The sequence below is a fragment of the Pyxicephalus adspersus genome, chromosome 10, assembly GCF_032062135.1.
Source record: "Pyxicephalus adspersus chromosome 10, UCB_Pads_2.0, whole genome shotgun sequence".
Taxonomy (NCBI): domain Eukaryota; kingdom Metazoa; phylum Chordata; class Amphibia; order Anura; family Pyxicephalidae; genus Pyxicephalus; species Pyxicephalus adspersus.
In genome coordinates this window covers 57,676,061-57,700,646 of record NC_092867.1, presented here as the reverse complement: position 1 = coordinate 57,700,646, position 24,586 = coordinate 57,676,061, and the positions used below count along the sequence as shown (strand labels likewise).

The window sequence follows — 24,586 nt, the reverse complement described above, 5'->3', positions numbered from 1 at the left end:
CAGCCCAGTGCGCTAAGAACCCAAACCCTTCTCTATTACACCAGGACTTAAGCCATGCGTTTAGCTGTCTAAGCTCCCTCTGCCTTTCCTTTGTTGGACATGGCAGAGGCCTTAGAGGTCCTTTTATTCAGCTTAAGACCTAGTTCTTTAAACTGACTCCATCTTCCATCTAACCTGTCACTGGTTCCAACATGGACCAAGACAGCTGGGTTATGCCCAGCCCCTCCCAGTAATTTGTTTACTCGGTCCACCACATGGCGAACCCTGGCACCCTAGAGACAGCAAACCATTCGGTTGAAGGGATCCGGGTGACAAACTATTCTATCAGTCCTCCTGATTATTGCTAAGAATGCAATGTGCTTCTCTAGCTCTCCAATGCGAGATACCAAAGGGGTGACTTGCTCACATCTGTCACAGCGGGATTCACCTAGGAGCTTCTGCTCCCTTTGTGCATACATATGGTGAACTGTGCACTGAACAAAGCCTTCCACCTTGCCACCACTCATTTTTAAAATGTTTGTTTTCAAGGAGTTATAAAAGTTTACTTAAGCTGCGTACACACTTGCAATTTTTGTCGTTGGAAAGGATCTTTCACGATCCTTTCCAACGACAAGGGAGTGCACGATGCATGAACGGTGCTGTACATACGGCACCGTTCATGCTCTATGGAGAGGGGAGGGGGAGAGCGACGGAGCGGCACCCTGCTGCGCGCTCTCCCCTTCCCTTTCATTAGGATCGGCTGTCGTCCATCGTCCGTGGATCCGGCAGGTCAGTCGTCCGGACGATGGACGGCACCGACTGTACACACGGCAGATTTTCGCCCGATAATCTGACGTGTGTACGTAGCTTTACACTTTGTAGTTACTATAAGGATATAAGGTTTCAACTCACAATATCAGAAACCAACTGTGTTTGCTAACTCCCCTTGATTCCAAGCCACTTGTTTCACCAGCCAATAGTGAGCTATCTCCCCTCTTATTGTGTTTTAATTCCCCCCACCTCCTAGATTGTAAGCTCTTCGGGGCAGGGTCCTCTGCTTCTGTATCACTGCCTGTATTCATCTGTTATTTGCAACCCCTATTTAATGTACAGCACTGCGTAATGTGTTGGCACTATATTAATCATTTTTTAATAATAATATTAATAATTAAAGGGCAAAGAAGATGCCGGCAAAGAAGATGCCGGCCGAAGGAATATACTGGGGCGATGAGGATGGATCGACAGATCTGCGGGATTAAAGGCAAGTGTGTTTTTTATTTCTGGTTTAATTCCACTTTAACTTAATATACACATTCTGGTCCTTTATGGTGATTATGGCAACATGTTTTTGGTCTTTTCTATTTTGCACAATATTAGCTTAAAACTGACCTGTCATTGCGTGAGATGAATACAGGAGGATTTCAAATGTGCATTTCTACATTTACATCTTCAGAAAACTAAAAGCAAAACTCAGCTCAGCCTTCTCTTTATACCCCACCAGTGATGCTTCACAGTGCTGCCCACAAATCCTGAAGTATGGGGGAACAGATGACATGCTCCCCTAATGCAGTGCTGGGACCTGAAGTCCTAATTTTCAGTTCTGAGGAAGACAACAAAATTAACCTAATCTGAGCTCTGCACTGGGATACACTGTAATGTACTTTATGTGATTTATTTGGTCAGCATAGCAAGGATATGGGGCAATTCATACATCAGATCTTTTTATTAGTGCTATCGAATGCCATGAAGACAGCCCTACTGAAAATCTCTATATTTAGAACTTTTCATCTACACATTGTTGGTCTCTGCCATATTACAGGCCAATGTGAAGAAACATACCATGGTCTCCAATGGAAATGAACAGTTTACACCAAATGGACAAGGTGTTTTTTTCTTTATTTACAATTGAGAAGTTCACAATATTCAGGCATGGTCACATTCAGATGCACTGCCACTGATTTATTAAACATTCAGACCAGTGGCACTAAAAATATGTTCAAAATGGGAATACTTATCTTACAAATGTCACTAATCAGTCAATGCAAAAAATTGCACTCATTCGCAATTATTAAGAATCATTCTCTATCATTTTAATATCAATTGGCAATGTGCTATTATTCAAAAGAAAGTGGATCCAATAAAACAATTCATCTCTTCAATAGGAAAAAACAAACTGTTTCTTGACCTCAAGGGAGACAATATCATTCTGTGGTCTCCATCTGACTTGTTGGTTCCCATTCAAAACCACAACTCCGGTATCCACATAAAATCTTTAATGTGCATCCAGAACTTTCACAATCCTTAAGTTTAAAACAATTTGAAAATCGATAAAACTTTAAAACATCCATAGATGTGCATACTGATCCCCACTTTAACTCTAACTCCCAACACGTGTGACGTAATCCTGCCCCCGTTCATGCGTTTCGTTGAAGCAGATGTCATCCGAGGTGGGGACTAAGATGTAAACTCTGTGTTTTATTGGAGTCTAATTCTAACACTCTCTAGCACTCATTCACATTAATCCTGTCAAGCCCAATCGCCATCTTTAACTATTCTCAATGAAACTGTTTATATCAAGCTCAATAAATAAACCATTGGGGACTAAGGTTTTTAGTTCACAAATTCAGTAAGTCTCACATTGTGAAATCATCCTGGTATAACCTCCTCTCCATTGTTTTTTGACACCTTTCAATACCTGTAAATTTTAATGTTTTGGGGATTTTTGAGTGTTTTGCAGCAAAATGAGCAGAAACACCATGGGGGGGAAGTGTTCTCTAAATCTGACTCTCAAGGTTCTAATGGTACGACCAAAATTTTAAAGTTCACAGGGGCATTCAATCATATACACTAAATGTGTAGATAAGCAAGTAATCAAAGAGCTAATCTTATGTTTCCTCTGTATTATTTGCCCTAAATCCTATAATCATATTTGTTTTATAATTTTTTACTAGTAGAACAACATGCTTTACATTTATTACACTTATTAAAACCTTTTATTCCTAAAAATTAATTTTTCCTGACTATATTGGGAGTTACCAATTTCCTCAAATTAGGTTCCTTCTTACAAATCATATCTGGTGATTTGGGTAAAATATCCTTCAAAACATTATAATTTAATAAAATATGCCCATAGTTTAAAAAAAATCCTTTAGATTTGCCAAAATTGATTGGAAAACTGGGTAGCAAATTAAATCATCTGTTCCCTGCCATAATTTTAACCTTTTAGTAAATCATTCCTCTTCATCTCTGATACTTCCTGTATAATATTCTCCAAAATTGAATATCATATCTCTTAGCTGCAATTTTCTCCTTAATATTTAGAGATGGTGTTTGAAAATCCTCTAGATAGGCATAATTATGCCTGATTCTCATAAATTTCCTTCTTCCATGTTGGATGATAGCAACTGTTCATAGGTATGTAACGGTTTCTTTTTGTGGATTTAAAATATGTTTTGATGCAAATACTACCTTCATCTACAATAATTTAATTAAAATAATTGAATCTAGAAAGTGAATCATTTTAGCAACCTAAATAATATTTAGTTTGATATTTCAATAATTTGAATTTAACGCATTAGTGAATATAATCAGTTATTCTCTATCCCCTTTCCATATCACCAAAATGTCATCAATGAAACAAATGAATAAAGAATCATTTGAATTTTTGCCATTGTTCCGCCTCATTGTTCTCAGAATAGTAGAATGCAGTGCTTCATACCTGAAAAATAATTTAACTTATTAAATAAATTAGGAACATATATATAATACCTTTAAGCATCTGGGACATCAGTTTAACACAAAGCATCAAATATTTAAAAGGGGACTCATACAAACAAAAGCTGCAGTGTATGCATGCTATTGATTGTACAATAGATGGCAAATTAATTATTTTGCCCAGAGTTACTTTTAAAGCTGAACGCCAGCCATACCATACCTTAAATCATATTTATGCTGGGTCTTTAGAGGTCGTATTAGAAGCTACGGTAAGTGCATTAATCCCACTTCATTTCCAGGCTGATGGACTAAAGCTAGCCCTGCCTTCCTTATCAGCACTGTCCTCTGTCCTGCCCTCTTATCTAATGGCTGCCTGGGATGGTAGTCAACTCTAGCTATTGTTATGTGTGAGTCTGAGCTGGGGTTCACCCAGGATTGTCTAATCTGCTGAATGAATGATCCCCCTACAGCATAGTTGTCAAACACAAGGCCTGCGAGCCGATTCCAGCCATTTTATGTGGCCCACGTTGGCTTCTCTGTGACTGTCGTTGCAGTAGAGGAGAAAGCAGAGCCTGCTGTTGTCCTGGAGCCTGCTGTGAAAGGGCACTACATGGTTAACTGTTTCCACACTCGGGGAGACCTCTCTGCATTAGAACACATAAAACCAATTACTAATATGTGCACAATGAGCTTGCATTGCTTCCAAGTGTTACAATGTTTCCAATTTTTCCTGCAGGCACAAATTTAGCCAAATGTGGCCATAGGGAAATAGGAAGTAGGGGCTGCACATACATAGCATTTCAGTTACTTGAACCCCCTGCTATTCTGTCAAATAGGGCCCTGTAAAAAGAAGGAGCCCGCTGTGAGCCAGCATTGCATTGTGAGTTGTTTTGGTTAAAACATTGTCAGTTTGAGACTGTTCAATAATGTTAAAATCTTAATAAACCATTCGGCCCATGACTTTGTTTTTGATTTTGGCCCCCTATATGTTTGAGTTTGACACCCCTGCCCTACAGAGTTCAGGGCATCTCTGGGTATTTTGATGTTATTGACAGCAGGAACATTGATTTCTACAAAGATATTTGTAAGCATGTATTGTTGTATCGAAGATTTTTTTGATCCACATTATCCCATATGATCTTTTTCATGTCTCAAAAGGGACGATTTCTGGGAAAAAAACTTCCCACAGGCAGAGCATGAATAGGGTTTCTCCCCACTATGAGTCATCAGATGCCTTACAAGACTTGATCTGTCAGTGCAACATTTTCCACATTGGGAGCATGAATATAGCTTTTTGCCTGTGTGAAGCTGTTTGTGTCTGGACAGGGATGTCTTCCTTGAAAACCTTTTAGGGCATTCAGGACAGGAATATGGCTTCTCCCTCAAGTGGGTTTGCTGATGCATAGTGAGGTTTAATTTCTCAGCAAAAGATTTTCCACATTCAGGGCAGGAATGAGGCTTTTCCCTCAAATGGGTTTTCTGATGTGTAGTAAGGTTTGATTTCTCTGCAAAAGAGTTTTCACATTCAAGGTAGGAATGAGGCTTCTCTCCCGTGTAGGTCATTTGGTGAGAGAGGCGACTTAGTCGAAGAGAAAACCATTTACTACATTCCGAACATGATTGTGACTTCAGCCCCTTGTGAGTCCTCTGGTGTAGAAGTTTGGATCTCTGACAGAAACTTCTCCCACATTCTGAACATGAATATGGCTTCTCCCTTGTATGAATTTTTATATGCATGGTGAGGGAGGATTTTCGGGAAAAACTATCGCCACATTCTGAACAGGAAAACGGCTTCTCTCCAGAATGAGTTGTCTGATGTAGAGAAAGTTTCGATTTTTCACTAAAACCGGTGGTTCGTTCTAAACATGAAAATGAGTGAGTTCCTGGGTGTTTAAGGAGCTGGTGCTGGTGGGGAAAGAGGTCCTCCTCCTGTGTAAAACATTCACCAGGTTTACAAAGAAGAAATATTTCATTACTTCTACAATCTGTGTGAGGAGTGAGGCAGGGAGAGGTATCTGGAAAGCTGCGTTCAAGTGTGGAGAAATCAGATGAAAGATCTTCCCTGTGAATTGTGGAACAGAGAACTGGATTCCTGCGGCTTCGTTTTGGAGCACCTACTGGAATGTCATCATTTTCTATGATACCATATGAGAAGACTGTGAGATGTTTCCCACGATTACTGTATTGTCTGTCTGTAGGAGATAAGTAATAAAAGAGGAATAGGAATGTCAGTTCTCATTAAATGGAAGAAAACTGTTTAAATGATGAGCTGTTAAAGTCATTCAGCAGTAACATGTAATAGACATAGCCTTCCAACTACAAACAATTCCAGTTCTGAGCCTCTGGTGTAGAAGCTGTAACCAAAAATGCAAGAAGAGGGCAAAGGACTAGTCACCTATATTGCAGTTTCCTATCTAATACTGATCACTTCCCCAGTTTTGATTTGCAGTGCTTTCCACTGTACTGTATCACTGTGCGGATGCATCCATTTTGCCATATTCATTTTATAGAAGGCAAAACCTGGGCAATCCTTGCACTTCAGCTTCTGAGGTACAGCAAGGAAAACAATGACAACACCAAATCTCACTCCTGATGTGGGATGAGCTAGAGGTAGTAGTGCCATACACTACAAGTATAGAAGACTACTGAGCAGGAGTGCCTATTTTCAGGATGAAATTAGGACAAAATGTAAATTGTTCAGGGTACTTTTTAGGCAAAAGGTATATTCCTATATGTGCTCATATAGGAATCCTATATTCCATATATTATACAAATATTTAAAAATGTAATTTTATAAATATGAAAAACATGAAAAAAAAAGATGAGTCATTGTATTGATATGGACACCCTCTTTTCTAAATTTAGTGCTTATAACCTACCTGTACTGATCTCTGAAGGGATTTCTTCTTCCTTACATGGATCACTGTCCATAACACTTGGATATTCTGCTTCCTCTTTTACTTCAGCTTTACAAATTAGCACATTTTTAGCCTGATAACAGAAACCACTTAAATTAGCAAATTATTACAACTAATCCTTCCATAAAGAATTGTCAGTATTTCCTGCACATAAAAGATTGGTTTTCTCTGTACTGGTCATTATATATAGCAGTGATGGCGAACCTTTTAGAGACCAGAAACGGCAACCCAAAACCCATTTATATATGACAAAGTGCCAACACGGAAATTTAACCTGAATACTGAGATTTTAGTTTAGAAAAAACAACTCATACATTAAACATCTTTTGTCTTTAAAGACAAACACAATAACAGAGCTTTCAATGATACAAACAACTTTTTTTTGAAAGGTAAAAGTTTGCATTTGGCATGCTTTTGAACAATTATTGTGATTTTACTGCATACTTTGTATGTATGCTGATAATTTGTCTAACCTTGGCTCAAACTTTGTAAATTTGAGAGCAACACATGCAGCACTCAGGTCATCTGTTAGTCTGTTTCTGGTGTCAGATTTGATATAATTCAAAGCTGAAGACAGCTGCTCACAAGCATACAATGATCCAAACAAATTAGGGAAATCAATCCCAAATGCATGGAGTAACAGGCTGCCTTTTGTAAGTCAGTGGTGATAACATCACTTGCCATGCGCTGGACTCCATCTTTAACAGTATTTCTGCTAAGTGGCATCTCAGAGATGCGTTGAGTAATTTTATCCTTGTTTGGGAAATCATGAAAAAAGGAATTACTTCCAGACAACATATAATGAAGAGGTAATACATACCCATCAGGGCTAGTAACCTAGGATGGACTATTCCTCCAGAAATTTGTCCAATCCCCTCCTAAGAGCACCTAGTGTAGATGCCATCACCACAGTGCAGAATTACTGCCTTCATTTATTTCGGTAACTAAGACATTGTCACTAAGACAGAAAATTATCAACATCTTTCTAGTAGGGTGCAGACCGCAAAAATATAAAAGTATTTAATAATATTTATATCTCACATTACAGGAATGCAGGTAGTTTTACTAAACGCATGCCAATTGCATGGCAATGCAGCACATTGCACTCAACTTTTTTAAAGCACTGTGGACAGCAACACACAGTTACAGGATTCCCATTACATTCAACAAACACGTACCTTCTACCACAAGCTTTGTGTTCACCTGGTCCTGACTGGGTATACCAGACTGCTATTCCTGTCCCTGGGCTGTGTAGCTCTGTTCAGTGTCTTCAGCTTTCATATTGTACTTCCCATAACTAGGAAAGGGCAATACAATATCCCTCTACCTAACTTTCCTCTCTCCCTCTGTACTGTCACCCTTTAAATGCTGGATCAAGACACGTCAGCTGCAATACACATCAGATGCCTCTCCTCCCCACAGCCTGGTATTCTGAGGGTTAACTTATGACTTTAAAGAAGGGAAATTCCAGCCAGCATGGGCTGACAAAAGGACAATAACACAGCAAATGGGAGGCCAGCCAGGTAGGGAGCACATGACCCTGTGTGCCCCCTCTGACATAGGTTCGCCACCACTGATATAAAGTATTATCTACCTGATGTTCCTGTGGGGAATCCTGGGAGCACAGAGGATGGGGAGATCTCTCTGGGGTATTCCTGTTACTGGATCCATCTGTAGGAGACACACATACATTTTAACATTACAATTCATTAGGTATGTTTACATTGTTACAGTTACAGTGTTTACAGTGTTACAACATTAGATAGGAAAGAAGGCATATGTCCAATAGGTTCAACCACTAGGGAAATAAGCATATAGAGGTAGGAAAACCCTTATCATGCCTGGTTCAATTTGCTTCAACTGGGAAAAAAATTTCCTTCCTGATCCTGTGTGACAATCGGATGTTCCCCGGATCTGTTGCCTTTAATTTAAGATTTTTATTGAAATTTTTTTAAATGAGTACAAAAACAAGCAGATAACAACAGCACAACATTGTACAAAAAAAGGTAAAGGAATAGAACAATAAACAACAATAAAGTAAAATACCATTACTTAAAATAATTACCTGAGCATAACAGAATTGAGACAACTATACAATTAGAGGCCCAGGAAGTGTGGGCGAGTAACCAGCTCCACCCATATTTGACGTTTCAAAGGGTTACATAAGACTAATAGAGAGCATTAGGTTACCAATAGTGTTGGTCGAATATCTCACTATTTGATTCGATGTCAATGATGCGAGAATTCAGGTTTTTTTAAGGGTCTTTGAAGGGCTGCAAGAGCAATCAGATTGCTCTTGCAGCCCTTGACTAGTTGTATGTGTTGTTGGATTGAGTTTCCGTGGCTGTTGCCGCTCTGTGCTACTATTGTGTATTCTTGGCTAGAGTTTCTCTATCCAATAATACAGGGCACTACAGGTGATGAATGGGGACTTGTCCTGTAGTGCCCTGTATTCTTGGATAGAGAAAATCTGCAATTCAGTTTCCCACGTGACGCACAATGGAACTGAACTGCAGATTACCTCTGCAGTCCCACTACGATCTTTGGGCACTACAGGTGATGAATGGGGACTTGTCCCCATTCATCACCTGAAGTGTCCTGTATTCTTGAATAGAGAAACTCTATCCATTCATCACTTATAGTCCCTGGAGATCCCGCAATGACAGAAGGATTCCCACGGCTGCACAGCCACAGGAATCATAATGTCATTGTGGGAAAACCTGTAAGAAAAAAAAAGTTAGTTTAAAAAAAAACTCTCAATGAATTACTTTAAAATTGATTTTAATTTTTTTTATAAACACATTTTTTACATTTTTTTTTATCTCAAATTTTTACCGTCAAATCATGTGTTTTTCGGGTCGGGTCAAGGACAACCTGAATTTGAACACCAGCACTAGTTACCAATATTACCCTGCAGAATTATCATACATCATACAATATATGTATAATATTCATTAGGCCTCAACAATATTTACTTGACATATGTATCAACTTCAGTGAAGTTAATAATAAAAAATAAACAAATATAATGAAGCAATAGGAGTTGACCCAAAAAGAAACCAACAACGAAGAGGGAGGAGGGAGAAATGAGAGTGTAACAATGATATAGGTCATGAGAGACTTAGGGGTTCAACCGGACAGCTGGGCATAATAGTGATCCCAGTTTTCCCATGTTTTCTCAAATTTGTCTAACGCATTCTTAAGTAAAGCTGTAAGATACTCTATTAGGCATACCTCCTTGATCTGTTTATACAGATCGTCCATGGAAGGGGGCAGAGTAGCTTTCCATTTTGAAGGAATTAGCGGGCGTGCTGCCACTAAGATATGAGACACAAGTTTGCGAGTCAACCTTCCTAATGTTGTAAATAGTTGACCTAGAAGATGGGTGAGAGGATCCAGAGATACCTGCTGTTGGACCACAATTGAGAGTAATTGATTACCTTGAGACCAATACTCCTGAATGAGGGAGCAAAACTAGAAAATGTGCTCCAGGGTACCAGGGTGAGCCCCACAAACCCCAGCAAGTGGGGTCAACACCAGGTAATAGCCGATGGAGCACATCCGGAGTATGATACCATCTGAAAATATTTTTCCTTATAACGTGTCCTGTTGGAACTCTTATGTGCCAGATCTACAACCACTCTTGTGCATATATTTGAATTTGTCTGAGGCTGCATGAACCAAGTTATGTAGGAGGCAATATATTGAAGAGATAACGCCCTTGGAGTACGGGCACAGAGTTCAGTGAAGGGGAGTAACCTCTTCTCCACTGGGTGTAGTAAATGTCTAATTTAGAAAAGGCCACTTTCCCTCCAGGGTCCCGACATGACCCCTGAAAAACTGTCCGTGATCTGTGGGGTGTGGATGATAGAGGTCAGTCCTGAAACCTCAGACAGGAGGCCATATCTCCCCTTGCAAGTCCTCCTTTTAAACACCATGGGTGCGGGCAGGTCTTTGTCAGCCAGTAACAGAGGAGCTCCAGAGCATGACATTGGGATGCCTGGGGGCTATCCAGTTGTCTTCCAGGTCCCTACAAACACTGAGGGGGGGGGGTGTTAGGCAATATTCACGACGGTAAGTCCCGCAAAGCGAGCCTCTAGATAATATTTGTTCAAGTCAGGGGCCCCCATACCTCTCAACTCTCTGGGCATACATACAATGAATTCAGCTAGTTTGTGCCTTTTATATGCCCAGATGAAATTTAGGAAGTCTGTCTGTGTTTTTTTTATAGCTCGGGGCGGCACCCATACCGGCAGAGTCTGAAACAAATAAAGCAATTTGGGAAGGAGCATCATTTTTACTGACGCTATCTGACCTAACAGGAACAAAGGGTGATTTTTTCATTTACTGAGGCTGAAGCTCTTGAAACACTGGTGGAAAGTTATGGGAGTCAGCTGATTATACGTGGAAGTAATCTGCACCCCCAGGTATCGAAGAGAGAGTTCCCTCCAAATAAATAATAGTCCTGCAAGGCCAAAAGTTGCGGGGGGGGGGGGAATTAGTATGTAATTCTCCCCACAGGTTGGGGGGGGGTAACTGGTTAAGTCAAAGTTAAAAGAACATCATCTGCGTACAATGATATTTTGTAAGATTTTTCCTTAATTGGCACTCCCTAAAAATTTGGATTAGACCTGATATAAACTGCCAGGGGCTCAATACACAAGGCAAAGAGCAGATGTGACGGGGCAACCCTGCCTTGTATTATTCTTTATAGGGAACATTTTAAAAGATGAATGAGGTATTTTAACTGAGGCCAATAGGGTTTTTTATAGGGATTCAACTGCCCTAATAAAGGACCCAGAAAAGCCTCTTCTGTGCAAAGTGGAGAACATGAATGGCCAACTAAGCATCAGACTTTTCTGCATCCAAACTAAGCACTAAGGATGGGCTTTGCCATTTATTGATATCAATAATGTTAACAATCCTTCTAGTATTATCGCCTGTCTGATCACCATGGATGAGAGAAGGGAGGAATTTTGATAGCCTCGTAGCCAAAATTTTTGTGAAGATCTTCAAATCAGAGTTAAAAAGTTAAGCTTTCAAAAATAAAACCAGAAGATGGGGCAGAAGTGGCCAAAAGATCTGGCCAAAAGGTTTTATAGTATAAGTATGGTAAGCCATCTGGACCAGGAGCTTTAGTTAGTGGCAGCTGACTAACGATTTTTGAGATTTCACCTTCTGTGATAGGGTTAAGTTGCTCCAAATGTTCCAGTTTAAGTTTAGGAAGGTCCGCACCCGCTAGGTAGGAATCTATTTTTCGGCTGCAGGTTCACCCCAAGGGAGTTCTGGGTTTGGTGAACTGTTAGGAAGAGGTGGGTATAGTAAGCCTCAAACTGTGAAGCAATGTGGGGAGGGTCATAGCGCACTACCCCCCCTCTCATCCTTAATGGCCATTGGTGGCAAGCTAATTTGCATGTCTTTTAATTTCTGTGCAAGTAGAGTATCAGCCTTGTTTCCTTTGTAATAGTACAATTGGCGGGTTCTTTGCATCATCCAACTGACCATCCTCCAGAGCCCGCAATATAGAGCAGAGGGTTGTCAGTTCACGTAGAAGGCCAAGAGACAGATGGTATTTTGTGATGGAGCGTTGTAAATTAGAGTCACATTTAAGGAGGGAGCTCAGAGCTATGCAATGCCCCTGAGAACAGCCTTATGGGCCTCCCAGAGTGTGAGGTCATGCGCCACTGAGCCTTCATTTTCCTTAAAATTTGTTGTATACCTGTGGTAAGAGCTGATTCGGTACCTTCATTCTTCATTCAAGTAAAAGTTTTGAGGAGAGTGAGTCTATTTTGCCTCGGGGAGAATGTTAAGTTAAAATTCCTGCCAACAACCAAAAAGGTATGTTCAAACTCCCCCAAATGTGACAATGTTTTAGAGAGGAATTGGGTTTGACATACATTCGTAACATATAAGTGGCACAGGGTGATAGGAACACCCTGAAGGGTGCAATGTAAAAAGAGGTATCTGCTCTCTGGGTCAATGATAAGAGGGCGATAATATAAATTTAAACAAATCCTTCAGAAGCCCGTCACCTGAATGAATATCAGCTTCATGATCCACACGCTCAGGTGGTGACAGGGAGTCCTGAATTCTGCTCTTGGATCTCCTCTTAGATACTACTGCCTGCCATGGAGAAGAATGCAGGTGTGGAGGGTCCTCAGGTTCCCAGCTGGGGAGTTTTGGACGATCAATACCTAGATCCCTGCAGAAAACTAAAAGGTCCTCCGGGTCACAAAGCATAGATGTTTTCCTATCACGGCGTGCAGAAAGGCTAAAAGGAAAGCCTTATCTCTACGGGATACGATTGTCCCTGAGCACAGTCAGTAGCATCTGCAATAGATGACATTGCTGCAGGGTATGCCACGATAAATCCTGATAAAGCTGAAGGGGAGCACCATCAAAGTCAACAATACACATATTCCTGTCAGTAGCCATAATCTCATCTTTCAGGTCAGCGTCCTCCAGTTGGCATAAAACATCTCGCGGCCTGGATGCTGTGCCAGGTTGTCTGGAGGTTCTGAAGACCCTGTTGATTTTATTCTACCGAGAGGAAGGGCGCCCCAGTACCCGGGTAAAGATAAGCCTGGGACTCTGATATTATTCCTGCAACTTTTATTGTCCAGGTCCTTGATAAGGCCGTAGAGATCCCTGAATTTTGAGTACTTTCCAGAGATTTGTGCATGAAGGCCTCAATTTCCCCTTTAGCTTGCTGGACATTGTCGTCTAAGTCATCCACTCTGCCTGCCAGGGACTGCAAATCGGTGCGCAGGGCTCCAATTTCAGAGCGACAAGTCACCTGGACCTCAGCGACCAATTTCTGAAAATCTGCCTTGGTGGGCAAAAGCTGTAGGTACTGTTGCTATGGGAGACAGGAGTTTTCACCAACAAAGGGGTGCATAAAGGGGTGGGCCTGGAGTGGGAGACCCCTGGGACCCCTGAGCTGTAGTGCTATGAGCGGGTAAGGATACCTTCTGCCTAAAAGCCGCTGGAATCATCTCTCCCAGTGTAGTGTTCAGCGGAGCTGGGGACTACTGTGTCAGGTCTCTATGGGGAGATACTGCAGGGGAAGAGGATCCCTCAGAGCAGGCGTCAGGACTCACCTTAACTGTGGTAGGAGAGCTTGGAGACCTTGGAGACCCTGGATCCCGCAAGAAATAAGCTGGAAGTTCCTGCTGCCTTTGAAGGTAAGTATCTGCCTTATTGTGGGGACCCGATGCATCGGATCCCGTTCTCATTCTTCCTGCTGCCACATGTGAGGAGAGGAAGCCAGACGCCACCTTGGAGGTCGGCAAGGGAGCCGACGGAGGATCCACTATATATGCCCGTATAGAGGGCTGGTCGAAGAGAAGCTGCGATGCCAGATGGGGGAAAGCCTTGACCATGGATGCCTCGATTGGTGCCTGGGATCCAGTGGATTGTAGTCGGCGCCAACAGAGCTCTGGAACTAGGGGTGCACCATCCAGAGCCGCGGACCACCGCTGGTCTCTGTGCTTTTGCGGCCACCTGCCCGGCGGCGGCAGCCCACTAGTGGGCTGGGGAATGGGTTGGGGACCTCTGATCCAATAGAATTAACTACTGCATGCAGAACCAGGACCATCTCTAAAAACCACATTGACAAAGACTGCCTCTATCCCCTTGGACTATGAAATAAGAGGCACCTCCTCCCATGCTGATACTGGTACCATATTGTTTTGTTTTTTCTCCCTGTATTTTGTTTTGGATATTTATATTATAAAATTGTTCACCCAGCCCCAAAGAGCTTACAATCAAGGAGGTGGGGGAAGTAACACACAATAGGGGGGGAGATATGTAGTGGTGGGAAGTAGTGACGGTTTCAAAAAACAAAGATGGTAGGCAAGTTTGAGGAGCAAAGCAAATAGGACGAGGAAGACCATTCCAGATAGTTGGGGCAGCTCTAGAAAAGTCTCGGAGCCGTGTGTGTGATGAGGCTATGTATAAGGAAGTCAGTAGTAGGTCATTGGAGGAGCAAAGAGAGCAGCTAGGGGAGTATTTTTCTATCCGGTCAAAAAGGCAAGTGAGACAAGAACTGTGGAGGGAAGGCAAAACACTGGAGCTTAAATTTGATTCTAAGGTGAAAGTTTCTTCCCCTTTGAATGACATAGGTCCGGAGTATGTAGATTCAATGGTCCACGAGCTGCAAAAGGTTGGGGACCACTGTATTAGATGATACCAACAAATTATTTTGTGAGAGAATGCCATTTTGAACAATCAAGGGGAACACATTTTTTGTTGAGCTAGATCTTACACTTGTTTTTTTTTCAAATGTTTGGGTGGTCAATCCAAAAATGACCCCAGTTTTTGCTGTCACATTCAGTTTTTACATTACAGGATACCCTCCATTTTTGTCAAAAAACATACAAATTTTACATACAATGAAAAAATAACAAAATAATAACTTGAATGTTCTGTTTATTTGAATTTGTTTTGTTCATGCAAAGGATTTATTGTTACTCAATTTTACGACATTTTTTTTTTACAGTAAAACATTTGAAAATTAATCGCGTAAGCAGTTAAGGTAAAAATGTATGCTCATAGCTTTTCCTGGAGTGTTCAGTTTTAGGACAATCCCACCCAATGCGCTAACAATAGTCAGCCATTATATGTACATCCCATCTACACTGATACCGTTCTTCAAGTATGAGGTACTTGAAACTGGCATCACCTTCAGTTGGCAAAGCTTTACCGAACTGCTTCATCAGACCCAGTTTCATGTGCAGAGGCAGGAATATCATCTTCTTTCTATTAACAAGTGGCTCATGTAGAATGTTTGGATCACCTGGTTTTAGGGCAGATCTTGGAGGCCTTTCCACCTAATGGCTCTCTCAAGCTCTGCTGTCCCACATGCACAGATAACAGGCATACTTGGTGTATCCGCGTTGTTGACCAAGAAGGAAGCCTACCATTTTAAGGTCAACACAGATGACCCAATTGTGTTGGGGATTTTGCAACAATCAATTACTCTCTTTATGTCAGCATATTCTTCACAAAGAGAAACTGAATGGCCAATTGGGACTGACCCAAATATATTTCCATTGTGAAGGAGGACACACTTTATTATTATTATTATTATTAAACAGGATTTATATAGCGCCAACATATTACGCAGCGCTGTACATTAAATACTTTAGGCTCCGCATTTAGCTATTGATGAATAGTCGCCATTCTGTTGAGTTATAGATTGGAATTCCCAATTCCTCTATTAAACCAGGTACGTTATGGCAATACACAAAGCCACTGTCAGTTCTAAAGTACTGCAGAAATGCAATTTCTCTGGTTCGAAAGTACGATACCTTCATTCCTTTTTCAAGTACGTTTTTCTCACGCAGTCTTGATGCTAGGAGTTCTAAAGCCTTCTTCGATAGTCCCAAATCATGTGCCAAATCACTCAACTCATTCTGATCAAATCCCTTACGAACAGAGTCCTCCTTAATTTCAAACTCTTCATCATTGTTGTCACCTAGTTCATCACCATAATCATGTTCTTCAGGAGAGGGTAGTGTAACGAAAACCGGCACTGGGATTTCATCTGATTGAGCCACTGGGCGTATAGCCGATGGTCGACTAGGATACTCTATGTTACATTAATATCCTGATGTTTTCACTATACAAAAGTAACAGTCACTGAAATGATCTCCTGGCTCTTGCCAAACCATGGATATACCAAATGCCATGTTATCACGTGTTCCCTTTGTCCACATCCCTAAATCCTCGACACACTGTTTGCACCTTATGAGGGGCCTAGGACTTATCTTGATCACCAAGTTTAACTTCTACAAATGTACTGATGTTCGCCCTTTGACTGGGAATGGTGAAACTGCCCAGTTATATTAAAATGAATCAGGGTTATTTAGGCAGTTACAACAAGAAACAGCAGAGCCAGACATAACTTAAAAGAAAGGAAATACGTGTGTAAGTAGAAAAATAAATTTTGCTTATTCACTACGTAGAGCAGTACACAACCTCTGACCACACTGTCTTGCGTGTAAATGAATAGCCTATACAAATCCACGTTACACACATTCCACGCATTCTATACATGTTTGACCTCATGGCTCATGGTGTGGGAAAACCTCACATTCTACTATTCATTGTAACAATAGGGAACATGAACTAATCTGAATATAGCGGGGTGAATGCAACATTGCACATATGTGGACAATAACTGTAGGGGGAGGTAGATATGACGAGAGAAAATAGAAGGGGAGTAACTGGAATCTAGTTGGAAAATGGCATCAACCCTTGCCGATGCCCCACCTCATCACATGTGTATGAGGTAAGCTTTATGCGTCAAAAATATGAGAATGTGAGATTATGTACATGTCCAATGGAGCCCAGAATATGTGAAGAACAGAGCCTGGATTCAGCAATATTAACCAAGTCATAGTGCTCTTCATTCACTAAGCCTTCCAACTTCCCTATTTTGCTTGCCAGATCTATAGCATTGGTGAACATGCTCTTTAAACCATTGCTGCATTTGCCAGCATTGTTTGCCAAATCTTTTTGTTTTCCAGTACAAATAGTACTGTCCACTCCAATGTTTGTTACATAGTCCATCTATGTCCACCACTAGAGAAATAAACATATCCCAAATGAAACTCCTATAGACAAACCCAAACCCTGGTTTAATTTGCTCCAACAGGAGAAAAACATTTCTTCCTGACTCCATAAAATGATCGGATGTTCCCTGGATCAATAGTCGCTCTTATATATACTTTAAAACTTTAATACCCAGTTATATTCTCTATTTTCAGGTCTTTTTATCCATCATCAGTTCCTGACCTCACAAATGGGAAAAGTTCCCACAGACAGAGGGGTAGGGGCTGTTATTCCACAAAGGAATAGCAGGGGAAGGATTTTATAATACATTGGAGTGTCACACTTTTACCTTATTCTCGCTAAAGCGTAGGCACCTCTCTCCTGTTCCATTGTTCCTCTGTGTCTGCAGTATCTCTGTGTCTCCCATGTCACATGTGCCTCCTATTGCTTTTAGTGTCTCCTGTGATCTCCTGTGTCTTTGGCTCACACCACCTCCGTGCAAACTGTAGTGCCCTCTGGTGGCCCTGTTTCCCCAAGCGTGACAGGGAGTCATTTTTGAGGGTTTTCACCTTACCTGTTGTAATCTTTATATGAATTTCCTCCTCTTTAATTCTCACACGGCCTTCATCCCACTCCTCAGCTTTGACATTTCTCTGACTGTCTCCGGGGTCTGTGAATAAAGATGAGAGTAAAGCCCCCTGTACTGAGATGTATGAGGGACCCCAGAGAGTGTGTGTGGGGGGAGACTGGTCACGTCTCTGGGCTGGTGACACACAGTGACATGATGTGAGGAGGAGAGCTGTCTACTGACAGAGGAGGGGGGAGAAGAAGCAATTGTTGTAGTGATTGAACAAGGAGAATTTGGGACTTTTTTCTTAAGTTAGTTGTTATTACTCACCTGTGCTGATCTCTGGGGAGATTACTTCCTCCTCTTTATACAGCTTGTCATCTGTCATAAATGTGTCCTCTACTTCCTCTTTTACTTCAACTATAATTGAATCTTCATTCTTTAGAAATTACAGAACATTACTCTGATCCAAGTTAACTCCATAAAAATCATGCTATTTTTGGTTTTAAATATACAAAATAATTTATAAACTCAGATCCACCTACCTGATCCTCCTCAGAGATGACCTGATGTTCCTGTGAGGAATCCCAGGAATACAGAGGACAGGGACATCTCTCTGGGGTATTTCTGGATCCATCTGTAGGAAACACACACACTGACTGAATACATTGTCTCTATGTGTTTATCAGATGATGGGGGATCTAGGTGAACCCTCCGTACTGCTCTCTCCTTTACAATAAAGTCTCCTCTTACCCGGTGATGTGAGGGTCTGGTAGTTCTCCATCATGACGTCCTTGTAGAGGTCCTTGTGTCCTTCTAAATACTTCCACTCTTCTAAACTTAACAGATTACAATGAACAAATAACACATATACATTAACAAAATACCTTAAACAACATGGTTTCTTTTTTTAAACGTGTTATCTTTTCCCGGTTTTACAATTGTTGATCATAAAAGTATAAAGATTTGAATGCACAGTATATACAATATTATACAGTTGTGTAAAAAAAATGATTTTTAGGATTCGCATAGACATGGGAGAAAGGAGGGACTTCACAACTTCACTTAGCATGGAGGATCGGGTTGGATGAGTATTATGTTTCTTTCTTTGGAGGGTTGATTATCATCGCTGCCTAAGTTTGGACTTAACAATAACAACTGGTATTTTTATATGATCTGACCTCTGTAGGGGGTCCACCCAGCATTAAATCATCATCCAATGTGGTTGCTGTCATTCTTTGTCTATGTATACCAGAAACATCACGGAAGCTATTTATTGCTAGATCCTTTTTAATTCCTAGTGATGACTGATTCGATTTTCCTTCCATCGGCATTGCTGTATATGACGTGGGTTGCTGTTCCCCAGAGAATACACCCCAGCACTATCTACCCCAGCAGAGCTCACTATCCAGTCCTACACATCAGAGGACTTGCAGGAAGATGATGATTTGTTGAGGTGTCATGATCCCTACTCCCTTCGCCCCCTCCCCCATCTTGTCCTCATGGTGTGGACCCCCTTCTTTCTTCCTCTTCTCATAATAAGAAGATATTATTACCTTCTCCTCACTGGACACACACTCCAGCCTCACACCCCCACTAGGACTTGTCTTTTGTGCTATAAATACTCCTAATGTTGTGGTCCACAACAAAATGGTCCCCGACACTTCCTCTTCTCAAATGTTAAGCTATTGCCCTCTAGTGGTAGTTTTTTTTTTAATTATTTTTATTGACAAATGAGAATAACAAAGAGAAATATACAATCACCATACAGAATGCAATCTTAATTATAAACAGTACCAGTTGTGAACAAACAAATGGTTAAAAATGAAAACGATTGCACATGTCCAGACTTTTCCTGTCTTTTTTTCTCTTTTTTGCCTATGCATATGTTGGAATATTTCCTAACGAGGTTTATAGTGTTAAGTAATAAACATCGGAATCCTCACATTTCCATATCGAAACAAACAACCACATCTATGGGGGGGGGGGGTTTGACAATCCCAGAACAATTTTAGTTAGAAGACTCACTTATTACTCATAGAATACATAAGCAAAATAATATTTTTTGGAATATTGTCAAGCAAGACATGTACTGTCAGGTAATGTGGGCCAGTACCCACAAAGAGTATACCATATAGGAGAAATAGTGACTTCTGCCAATCAGGTAAACCTAATGAGAAACTAGTATTCTCTGATCATACCATACTGTGTTTGAAAAGGTCAATAATCTTCTGTAGCTGCGTGGGTGAAAGAGTGTGCTGTAAATAAGGCATCCAGGTCTTAAAATATCTTTGAGGGTGTGTGTCTAAATGCTATCCCGCCTCGGTTTTGTCTATTACCATAATAGATTGAATATATTGTATAAACTGTAAAAGCGAAAGGGCTTTAGGGTCCAGCCATTGTTTGCGTATACATTTCTTTGCTGCCAGAAGTCATAAATGCTTAAATTTTGTGATTGCCTTTGCGGGGTTAGCCCTCTCAGCTGTTTCAGGGGGCATTTCTACATGAAACAGAGCAAGGTGGGGAGATGGTTATCTCGTCTGCCCAGAAATATTCGCCATAAACTCAAGTACTAGTCTCCAAAAAGCCAGTATCTTGGGGCAGTCCCGAAGGGCATGTTCTAAAGAAGCTAAAGGTAGTTGGCATTTAGGGCAGGCTGTCAGGCGGTCTGATACCCCCTGTGGCCTGATTTTCATATTGAAAGCGTAGTAAGCTCTGTCTATGATTTTAAACTGTAGCTCTCTCCACTGTTCACTCACCATTTGTTTCCGTACACTACTCCAACTAGCCTCCAGCAGATCCAAAGTTTCTGAGTAATTGCAACCTAGATAAGTTGCCCAGTGTTTAACATACGAGTGAGAACACTCTTTACCCGTTAACTTTGTGGTCATAGCAACCAATCATATTTCAGCTGACATTGTTTTGATACTGGTTAGGAAACGAGAAGACATGTTTGATTGGTCGTTATGATAAACACCCCAAACTCCTTCCACTACACAGTGGTAATATACAGGGGCTTCTTAATAAATTAGAATGTTATATCAAGTAATTCAATTCAGAAAGTGAAACTCATATATAGATTTATTACACACAGAGTGATATATTTCAAGTGTTTATTCCTTTTCATTTTGCTGATTATGAAAACCCAAAATTCAGTATTTCAGAAAATCAGAATATTGTGAAACAGTTCAATATGATAGACTCATGGGGCCTGATTTTTTAAGGCTTTCCAAGGCTAGAGAGAATACACTTTCATTAGTAAAGTATAGCTGGGTGATTCAGCAAACCTGGAATGGATCTGGTCCAGGATTCAAAACATCTAGCAAATCTATTTCAGGTAATCTGGATCAACCAGCTTCACTGATGAAACTATAATCTTTCCAGCCTAGGAAAGCTTTATTAAATCACGCCATGGTGTCTCATACCAGAATACACATTCATTAGTAAAGTATAGCTGGGTGATTCAGCAAACCTGGAATGGATCTGGTCCAGAATTCAAAACATTTTCTAGCAAATCCATTTCAGGTTTTCTGAATCACCCAGCTTCACTGATGTAATCTCTCCAGCCTTGGAGAGCTTTAATAAGTCACCCCCATGGTGTCTCATACCACTCTTGGGGAAGACTGCTGACCTGACATTTGTCCAGGAGATAGCTATTGACACCCTCCACAAGGAGGGTAAGCCACATAAGAACATTGCTAAAGGAGTTGGTTGTTCAGAGTGCTATATCCAAGCATAATAATGGATACTTGAGAGGAAGGAAAATTGTGGCAGAAAAGTTGCACAAGTCACAGGGATAACTATAGACTTGAGAGGATTGTGAAGCACAGCCCATTCAAAAATTTGGGGGAGTTTTAAAAAAAATTTGGGAGGAGTGGACTGTGGCTGGAGTCAGTGCTTCAAGAGCCACCACACATAGACAGATCCGGGACATTGGCTACAACTTTTATTCCTTGTGTCAAGCCACTCCTGAACCACCAACAAGCTTTATAGAGATGCCAATTTCATTTTCCAGCACAACTTGGAACCTGCCTACACTGCCAAAAGTACCAATACCTGGTTTAATGACCATGGTAAACTTGCCTGACTTAAACAACATGGAGAATCCATGGGGTATTGTCAAGAGGAATATTGGAGACACCCGACCCAATAATGTAGATGAGCTTGAGCCAATAATGTAGATGAGAATTCACTTCTGTTCTTCTTTACAAGGCCTTTCCTGACGTGGACTCCTCCCCTCCCCAAACACCTACCCCCTTATTCCCTTTTGTGGTTCAATGTATGTTTCCCATTAAATATGAATATTTGGCTGAATGCTATTATGATTTGACTAATATATGTTATACGAACTGTTACAATATGTATGTTATTTTTGCACTGATCTCGATTTCCTAACCCAAAAATGTTGTTGAATAAAAGTAATTCAAGTAAAAATGTAATACCTTTTGTGATATTCTAATTTTCTTAAATACTGAATTTATCATAATATAACACAGGTCAACATGTCGTTTTCATCATATATAATTTTATGTGGGCTTTGTAGTATTTTTGATACATATTTCAAATCCGTTTTCAGTTTTTTTCTAGCACGTCTAGTTTTTGTGATGCAGCTAATTATATATTGTGTGAAATTCGTTATAAAAAGTCTTAACATATTACAACATCTAACGACGGTTTTCTTTTTTAAGGTTAGAGACCGCACTAACTACAATTGATTTTATTTGTCATCATGCCTAGAAATTGCCTTAATGATCCAGACAGTTTCTGTTACATGTGTGGTTCATTCATGACGAAAGCATGACGAAAGCATAACGTCGCCAAACTACCACAGAGCTTAAAAAGATACACAAATTATATTTCAGGTGTCCACTTGGTGACCAGGATAAATCTTGGGCTCCACATGTCATCTGTACCAGTTGTTCCAACGGACTGCGTGACTGGCTAAATTGGCATAAAACAGCAATGCTATTTGTAATCTCGATGGTGTGGAGAGAACCGTGAGACCATCTAATCAGCTGCTATTTTTGCCGCGTCAACAAAAGTAGATAATCAGGTAAAACTAAGCACAAAATTGTATATCCCAGTCTCGATTCGGCAATTAGACATGTTCCCCATGATGATTCCAGATGAGTCCAGTGTGAAAAAACATGTTCTCAAATAAAAATGAACACTTTACATCAAATGTACAAAACTTTTTTCTTTATTTACAATTGACATACAAATTGAGGAGTTCAAAATATACAGGCATGGTCACTTTGAGATTATCCGCTTCCGAATGAAATCTGCAACAGACCCCTACAGAGAGCAGCAGTGTGACTGTTCCCTCACAAAATTTGATCTCCCAGTGAAACATCTTCCACATTGTGAACATGAATATGTTTTTTTTGCCCCTATGAAGCTGTATGTGTTTCAGGAATCACTTCCTTAGAAACCCCTTGGAGCATTTAGGACAGGAATACGGCTTCTCTCTCAAGTGGGTTTTCTGATGCTCAGTGAGGTTTGATTTCTCAGCAAAAGATTCTCCACACATGGGGCAGCAATAAGGCTTCTCTTTCAAGTGGGTTTCTGATGTGTAGTGAACTTTGATCTATCAGAAAAAGATTCTCCACATTCAGGACAAGAATAAGGCATCTCTCCTATGTGGATCAACTGGTAAAAGGGGCAACTTAGCCTACGAGAAAGCCATTTACTACATTCTAAACATGATTGTAGCTTGGCCCCTATGTGTGTCCTGGTGAGGTGTAGAAGTTTGGACCTCTGAGAGAAAGAGAAATTTCTACCACATCTGAACATGAACATGGCTTCTCCCTTGTATGAATTTTTATATGCGTGATGAGAGATGGTTTTCAGCAAAAACAGTCACCACATTTAGGACAGGAAAATGGCTTTTTTCATAGTGAGCTGTCTGATGTACAGAAAGTTTTGATTTTTCAAGAAAACTTTTGCCACGTTCTGAGCCTGCAAGAAAATCCTGAATCGAGTAAAACCTCTGGTGTTTAAGGAGCCGCTGTTTTTGGAGAAAACATATTCCACAATCAGAACATAAATATGGGCTCTCAGTTTCTTGACCTTTCTGGTGGGAGGGGAGGTCCTCCTCCTGTGGAAAACATTTACTACAGTAAAGAAATATTTCATTACTTGTACAATCTGTGGGAGGAGTGAGGCAGGGAGAGATATCAGTAAAACTGCATCCAAGTGTAGAAAAATCAGATGAACGATTTTCACTCTGAATTGCAGAATAGATTTATGTGGCTTAGTTCTGGAGTACCTACTTGGATGTCACCATTTTCTATGATACCATATGAGGAGACCTTGGGATGGTTCCCACAATTACTCCAAGAGTGTTGTCTGTCTGCAGGAGATAAGAAATAAAAGGGTAATATGAATTTTTATTCTCATTTAATGGAAGAAAACTGTTTAAATAAAGATAGGGAACAAGTAAGGAAAGTGACACCATTCTTCAACTTAATTACTTTTGGTTGCCAGCCTCAAGATTGGTAGAAATAAATAATTGAAAAAGAAAAAGTTGGGGTTTTCTGTTCGTCAAAAGTGAGATTGTATTTAGCATTAAGAAAGTGTAAAGTCAGTAATCAGTGTAAATCAAAAAATATCATATTATTAAGGATCAAAATAAAGGTGAGGAGTGTTTATCAGAGGATGGTAGGAGCCTGAAGGATGCCAATGGGAAAAGGTCAGTGTTTGTATTTTACTTTTTTACCTACCCCCAGTGTGACTTGGGGGTTACCACTTTCAGCCAGTTTTTTTACATCGAGTCACACTCGGGGTTACCGCTGGAGAGGATAATAATCAAACAGATATTAAAAACAATATTTATTAAAATAAAAAATAA

General features: G+C 40.6%; 1 protein-coding gene across 5 annotated transcripts; it reads right to left on the bottom strand.

Moving 5' to 3' along the window:
* Window positions 1-1,858: 1,858 nt before the first annotated feature.
* LOC140339020 (uncharacterized) lies at window positions 1,859-19,443 on the bottom strand. Of its 5 annotated transcripts, none has more exons than XM_072423504.1 (8): window positions 19,293-19,443; window positions 18,490-18,575; window positions 18,282-18,373; window positions 18,067-18,175; window positions 17,743-17,838; window positions 8,206-8,282; window positions 6,573-6,684; window positions 1,859-5,885 (listed from the first exon to the last, which is right to left on the bottom strand). In XM_072423504.1, the coding sequence occupies exons 2-8, from the start codon at window positions 18,521-18,523 to the stop codon at window positions 4,819-4,821; spliced, it is 1,587 nt and encodes a 528-aa protein (XP_072279605.1). In that variant the 5' UTR covers window positions 18,524-18,575; window positions 19,293-19,443; the 3' UTR covers window positions 1,859-4,818. The 5 variants fall into 5 exon arrangements, with proteins under 5 accessions (XP_072279605.1, XP_072279603.1, XP_072279606.1 ...); XM_072423502.1 differs by having other exon boundaries at window positions 18,490-18,570; XM_072423505.1 differs by lacking the exon at window positions 19,293-19,443 and adding an exon at window positions 18,918-19,250 and having other exon boundaries at window positions 18,490-18,570.
* Window positions 19,444-24,586: the final 5,143 nt, after the last annotated feature.

Excerpts from the sequence above, each read along its gene's own strand:
- LOC140339020 (XM_072423504.1), bottom strand. The coding sequence starts at position 18,523 with ATGATGGAGAACTACCAGACCCTCACATCACCGG. Across the intron at positions 18,176-18,281 it reads TCATCTCTGAGGAGGATCAG|AATGAAGATTCAATTATAGT; the intron begins GTAGGTGGATCT and ends TAATTTCTAAAG. Across the intron at positions 17,839-18,066 it reads CTCCCCAGAGATCAGCACAG|ACCCCGGAGACAGTCAGAGA; the intron begins GTGAGTAATAAC and ends CTTTATTCACAG.